At 33.6% G+C, this 6765-nt stretch overlaps 1 protein-coding gene across 1 annotated transcript in view; it reads left to right on the top strand.

The window, feature by feature from the left end:
* Positions 1 to 6765, top strand: part of ODF2L (outer dense fiber of sperm tails 2-like) — a 54869-nt gene that overhangs the window by 44686 nt on the left and 3418 nt on the right. The window contains exons 13-17 of the mRNA XM_011982145.1: positions 2 to 16; positions 1896 to 2054; positions 3634 to 3719; positions 3801 to 3963; positions 5502 to 5627. Coding sequence (XP_011837535.1) covers positions 2 to 16; positions 1896 to 2054; positions 3634 to 3719; positions 3801 to 3963; positions 5502 to 5627 — 549 coding nt within the window. The remainder of the gene's footprint in view (position 1; positions 17 to 1895; positions 2055 to 3633; positions 3720 to 3800; positions 3964 to 5501; positions 5628 to 6765) is intronic.

Consider the following 6765-nt stretch of genomic DNA (forward strand, 5'->3'; position numbering starts at 1 on the left):
TAAAAATATAGAGAAGGTATGTTTGGAATTTCAAATAAAATATAAAATATATAAAAATTTTATTTATATATTTTTTACTTTATAAATAGTATGCAAATTTATTCATTTTGGTCATTTTCTCTAGTTCATACTTAGGAAAGGGCTAGTCTTAACCTCTGTAAGAGTTTGTTTTCCAAGGAAATAATGTTTCTTCCAGGCTGGAAATGTTTGTTTATGTGAATTATTTTCACTTTTTTGTTAATATTTGGAAAATAGCATAATATAAATGTTTAATTTTTCTGATGCAAGAACAGACTTTAAATAGCTCAAAAAATGGTTATCAATCATAAGTATACAAACCTAAGTACCTCTCATTTTTAATCTCACCCTTTTTTTCTGGTTATAAATCTTTTATGTCTAAAAAAGCAAAGCCAATATCTGCTAAATGCATTTTTGAAGAAAAATAATATCTTTTAAAAAACCATCATTTCTTTTATTTGTTCTATTGCAACAGAATGAAGGGAAGGCCAATGTTGGCAAGTTATGATGTTTTTGTGAATATTTTAAAGTTTTTAAATGAAACCGCATCTCTGGGTTTTTGTGTTGTTTTGGTAAAGAAGCAGTGAAAGTTGTAGGATGCTGACTCCTGGCAGCAGAGGTCATGCGATGTTAGTGGTCAGTTCCATCTGAATCTAATAAGGTTACTCTCTCTGGGTTGCTCCCCTATCTTAGGATTGAGGAGTCAGAGCGAGGCAATAATGTGAAGAAGGGGTCAGCCACAGCAAGCATCCTCCAGTTATACAGAGATAAAGATAGCCCACTGAATGCACAACTTACTGCTTTCATGGAATTACTTTTCACCTATTTTTAGCAGGCCAGTGAAGAAACCATTTTATGTCTTTTGGTCTCTTTTTCTCATGAAACATACCAGTGCAAATGTCTCCTTTTCTGCTAGGCAGCACTGCAAATAAAAGCATATTTTACAATTCTGTTCAAATGACAGAAAGGGCTGGAGCCTTTTTCAGACACTGTGAGGTCACGATGTTTTCTTTCTAGTATTTTACAAGACAACTACTTTTTTAATGAAATTTTTCTTTTTCTTCACTGTTTTAAGTCTCCTGGTTTTCTCATGGTTTCTAAGATGTTTTAGGGACACTGAGGGATCCTTTGTTCTGGTTTTGTCTTTCATGATCAAGAATGCCAGATGCTACACAGAAACTATTAGGTGTTCCCATCTCAGGGAAAGAGTCTGTTTTTTGTAATTAGCAGTGCAAACATTTCTTAAGGTTGCCGCTTTTCACATCTCCACAAAAGTGCTGCAGTGAGGAACTGCAGTAGCCAAAGCAGATTAATGTAGATGAAATTAGATTTGTTGATAGTAACATTAATGGTCAAATTAAAGGCAAGCGAGAACTGATGATACTAGCTATTTTTAAATAATATACAGTAAACCCTACCAGTTTTGGCTAAGATGAGTGAAGCAAGCTGCTCTAATTTAGGTAAGTATCTGAGTTACAAGATTGAATGACTGAAAGTGACATTTCCTTTAGAACCTATAGCTGGATAGTAGACAACTACAGCTTTATTAGTAATGATTATTAGTGATAATCTGTGCTTGAATATAATGTCAGGATTTTAAAAATTTGCTTTTAAAAATTAGTTAAACATCCACCCTGTCAGCTAATTTACCCTATTTATGTGCTCAATAAACTTTTTGAAAACTAAAGTCTACCCCACTTTTTAGTTATACATTCTTATTTAACAGAGTTTAAATTAATATTTATTCAGTTGTGTTCTTATTTAAAGCCATTATACCTGAAATACTTGTGTTACAAGCATATCTAGTGTTTAAGATAATAAAAATATTAATGCTGAATGTGTGATCTTGCACTTATTTCCCTACTGCCACAACTCAGATGAAAGGCCAGATGGAGTCTCATCTGAAGGAGTTAGAGCGTGTCTGCGATTCCTTGATGGCAGCTGAACAGAGGCTTCACGAGTGTCAGGAGAGTCTGCAGTGCTGCAAGGGGAAGTGTGCAGACCAGGAACACACCGTTAGGGAGCTTCAGGGCCAGGTGTGCAGCCATCCTTCTGAGTTTTGCTAAATGCGTTAAAAGAATGCTTTGGAATGATTTCACCAGTTGAGGGCACTCATGTCAGAGCTTGATTTTTAAATTCCCATCTACTTAGTTTGTAAAACATCATTTTCACGCAGATACTATAATACTGTTTTGCAAGCTATTCTTTTAGTATTTTATGGTGAAAAATTGGTAATTAAAATTCCTATTTTGGTTTATTCATGCAAATCTATAGACATTTGAAGACATGGTAATAGAATCAGAGAAGGAGCAAAGTTATACTTACATATATGTTCCTTGATGTCAGGATAAGGTAAATTATTGAAATTTACAAAAATTAGAATTTATTTTAATTAGAATTGTACATCAAGTTTTTGGGATTTTTTTTTCAGTCTGTTTTTTTTTTTTTTTTTTCTGTTTTACTTTTTATACCATCAGAATAGGGATCATGTGTGTCCTGTTAGTAGTAGCCACATAGCCGTCTCCTAGCTCAATGCCTAGCACATAGTAAGCACTCAATATTTTTTTAATTAATGAAATTTTTTTAAAGGAGCAGTCCAAGGATCGTGACAAGTCTTTTTTCTTTTACTTTCAAGACAGTTTTAGGAAGCATTCCCTGTCTATCTTCCAAATATAATCTGGATTTTAATTTTGCAAAAAACCAAATACTGCATTTTCTCACTTAATCAGTGGGAGCTAAATGATGAGAACACGTGGACACATGAGAAGAACAACACACACTGGGGCCTTTCAGAGGGTGGAGAGTGGGAGGAGGGAGAGGATCAGGAAGAATAACTAGTAGGTACTAGGCTTAATACTTGGTTGATGAAATAATCTGTACAACAAACCCCCATGACACAAGTTGACCTGTGTAACAAACCTGCATTTGTACCCTTGAACTTAAAAGTTAGATAGAAATATGCAGACAAAATTTTAGAGTTCAAAGAGATATTTCTAGTAAAATGTCAGATGACATAGATTAGCCTAAATTACTAATTGAAATTATGAGAAACAAATTTTTTCCTTAAATCAAAACTTCTTACATTATTTAGATCAGATTTTGAAGCAGTGGGAAGAATATTCTGTCTTGGCATGGGCGAGTGTGTCTTTGATTGTTTACTTCATTTTGCTTCTCAAAAAAACATATTTTTTACTGACAGCTTCAACTTCACAGATATTCAATTATTAATCAGTATTTTTAGGTGAAACAGAAAACCATAAGAGAAACCCTAGGTATCCAAAAATAGGAGATTAATACTGCTTCAAATTTTCGTATTTCAACTTAACAAAATAAATACCTTTCTTCAATAAGGTGTTGTTCAAAATGTTTTCATTGCCATCATCCTGAATTTTTTTCAGTTGATTATTTTCCAACACAGGCAACACATCTTCTTTAAATATAACCAGGAATTTAAAACTTCCATTTTAACAATATAACGTTTTCTTGGTGTCTTTCTGTGTAAGAGTAGTAACATTTATACCTTCTCATTGCTTGTGGTCTAACAATAAATTGTGTGGATTTCTTTGGAAGTTGATTGTGAAGAAAATGACTAAGAAACCTTTTTTTTTCTTTTAGGTTGATGGAAATCACAGTCTTCTGACAAAGCTTTCTCTGGAAGAGGAAAACTATCTTATTCAGTCGAAGTGTGAAAACCTTCAACAGTAAGTATTAAATTACTTAACATTGCTGCTGCATATTTCTCTGCACACTAAACTTTTGAAATATATGTTTTCTGTAAAAAGAAAATTAGAACAGATGGACACAGAAAATAAAGAGCTTGAGAAGAAGCTGGCAAACCAAGAAGAATGTCTTAAGCACAGCAGTCTTAAGTTTAAAGAGAAATCTGCAGAATATACAGCATTGGCCAGACAACTGGAAGCCGCTTTAGAAGAAGGAAGACAAAAGGTATGCATGGCCTTTATTTAGAAACTTTTTAATTCATTTACCAAAGAGTCATCTTTTTAAACATCTTGCCAAACCAGTAGTTATTGTTTTGTCTTGATGACAGGGTGAAGGGAGCAATTACATTTTTGTTCTTTAACTATCTTCTCTTTCAAGCAAAACAGATACATTGCTGGGCTAGAGTTACTTCACTAGATAAATGGTAATGTGGTTGGGGAAAGGGCAGAGATGGAAAACACTTTGAAGACGTAATCTCCTCCTGTACCTTTTTTTTATATACAACCAAATTGAATGTGCAAATAATTGAACATTTTTGTTTTGATCAGGATTCAGTGAGCTGTAATGTTCAAGTCCCTTTTGACAAATATTGTTGCATAAATAAATACATACAATATTAAATTTCAGTTACATCCATTAGGTTAGCATCCAATGAATACTTCAGTATCAGGCAATCTGCTAGTGCTTGAGATGCAAAGATGAATGAGACCTGGCCTTAGCTCTCAGCACTTTCATAATCTGGTAGGGTTCAGCCTAAGTGCATTTTGGAAATGCCAGGTATGCTCTCAGATTCCTTCCTGAAAGGAAGAGTTCAGAGTCCCCGAGGTATGTCTGCCCTCTCCTTTCTCTCCTGCTACGGTGGAATATGGGGCTATCTGCAGCTTCTGCCCATGTGAGAATGCCATCACTGCCCTGTTACCATGGCCTACACTGAGGGGATGGTGCCGAGGGCATTGGTGTTTGTCCTAAGGGCCTTTTCTCCCATAGCTTCAGATCACACTGGCATCTCTCATGCATAATTGTTCTTGGAATATGTACAGAAGAAATCTTTATAATAACTTAGAACTGAGTTCATAGGAATTAGGTTGGAGGACAGTCCTTTCCACTAGCTCCTTGTTCCTGGATCAATCCCTGCCTCTACTCTCATTCTTGTGGTTCCAACCCAGCATTCTTACAAATAGGCTTCCACATATCTGATTCCTTAGAAGAACATAACTAAGCTAGACTTCCTGCCAAAATAAGTAATCAGGTAAATATGAAAATTCAAATTCAGACCAGTTTGGAAGTGAACGAATGAAGAACCAGTCTCTGTGTTTGTGTGTGTGCGTGTTTGTAGGAAGTGGGTATACCAATTCCTACTCCCAGTTCTGTTAATCCAAGTGTATAATGAGCATTTAACAAGGAATTTCTATGTTCCATCACTGCTCTTAACACCCTGGTGAATATAAATGCTATAAAAATGGTAACTGGTCTCAGTCTGTTTTTAAAATATACTGTTGGAGAAAACACCTACCTAAGTCACAGAGCAGTGAAAATGTATACATCTCTTCCATCTCAAGCCAATTTTGCAGATATTTAATGCTGCGAAGATAAGTATAGTACATACTTACACTATATATGCTTCTTCAAGATAGAACATCTTTAAACTTGGATATAACATACAAGTAATATGTTTAGAAAAAAGGTACAATATAACTATGTCAAGGCTTTAAATCATATTTTAAAGAAAGCACTTTATTTTACTCTTTTGATAAAAATTACAGGTTGCTGAAGAAATAGAGAAAATGTCTTCTAGAGAGAGAGCTTTACAAATTAAAATATTAGATCTGGAAACTGAGCTTAGAAAGAAAAACGAAGAACAAAATCAACTTGTTTGCAAAATGAACAGTGTAAGTATTAGCATGGCTTAACATATTATAAAAAATAGCATTTAATATTCTTACCATGTAGAAAGTACAAAGCGAGTGAATCAAGGCTGTTGTTTTACTGATAATATTAAAAATAACAAGCAATATAAAACATAAAAAATAAAAATGTTATGATATGCCAAATAATTTATTATTCTGCCTCCTTGGATGGCATGTATTGCATTGCCCTCAAATCTGATAAAATCTCATCAGGCCCTTTCCCTACATGTTACTTTTGCAATGACCACTGCTTAATGAAAATTACAGTTATAATCTACTTGATTTCATCCTGATATGAATTTTTCATTTTTTAAATGAAAAATTTAAGTGAGTTTTATATCTGTCTTGAATAATGAATATTTTATTTTAGAAAGTTATAATTTTGTATTAAACATTCAGTATTGTTAGATATGCATGTGAGATGGATACTTTAGTCCATTCAGTCGAGAAATGAAAATACCAAATTGACTGTGTTCAATTAGTCTTCTGTTTTTTTCCTGAATACGCATGAAATAGTCAATTGGCATAGAATATTCTGAAAGCTAGTATTACTCATGATTAAATTACTTAATAACTATCTACTAGATAATGACATAGAGAATAATGATACTGTATTTTTTCCAGGATCCAGAGAGTCCATTAAATCTATTTTTTTATTCCCAAGTGTCTAAAAAGTTGAAAACCTAAAAGATTCAAGGGTTAAATGACTTTTGGCATGCACAATTTGATTTTATTGCCATCAAAAGTTTCATGACAACTTAATCAGAACAAAATGTCGATCACCTTTAATTTAGCACAGGCCTTCCATTTATTTCAAAACTTTTTTTTTTTAACTCACCATTAGAGTTTCTGACATTGTAAAATATGTGTGCTGTTTTTTGTGTAATCGAAGCCTCTGAAAAAATAAATGAGGTGGGTTTTGCTGTAATATCCCTAGTACTTGGCTAAAGTTAGTAAAATAAATAGATTCCATTCACAATTGCTACCAAGAGAATAAAATATTTAGGAATACAACTTACAAGGGATGTGAAGGACCTCTTCAAGGAGAACTATAAACCACTGCTGAAGGAAATAAGAGAGGACACAAACAAATGGAAAAACATTCCATGCTCATGAATAA

The sequence above is a fragment of the Mandrillus leucophaeus genome, unplaced genomic scaffold, assembly GCF_000951045.1.
Source record: "Mandrillus leucophaeus isolate KB7577 unplaced genomic scaffold, Mleu.le_1.0 Scaffold235, whole genome shotgun sequence".
Lineage (NCBI taxonomy): Eukaryota > Metazoa > Chordata > Mammalia > Primates > Cercopithecidae > Mandrillus > Mandrillus leucophaeus.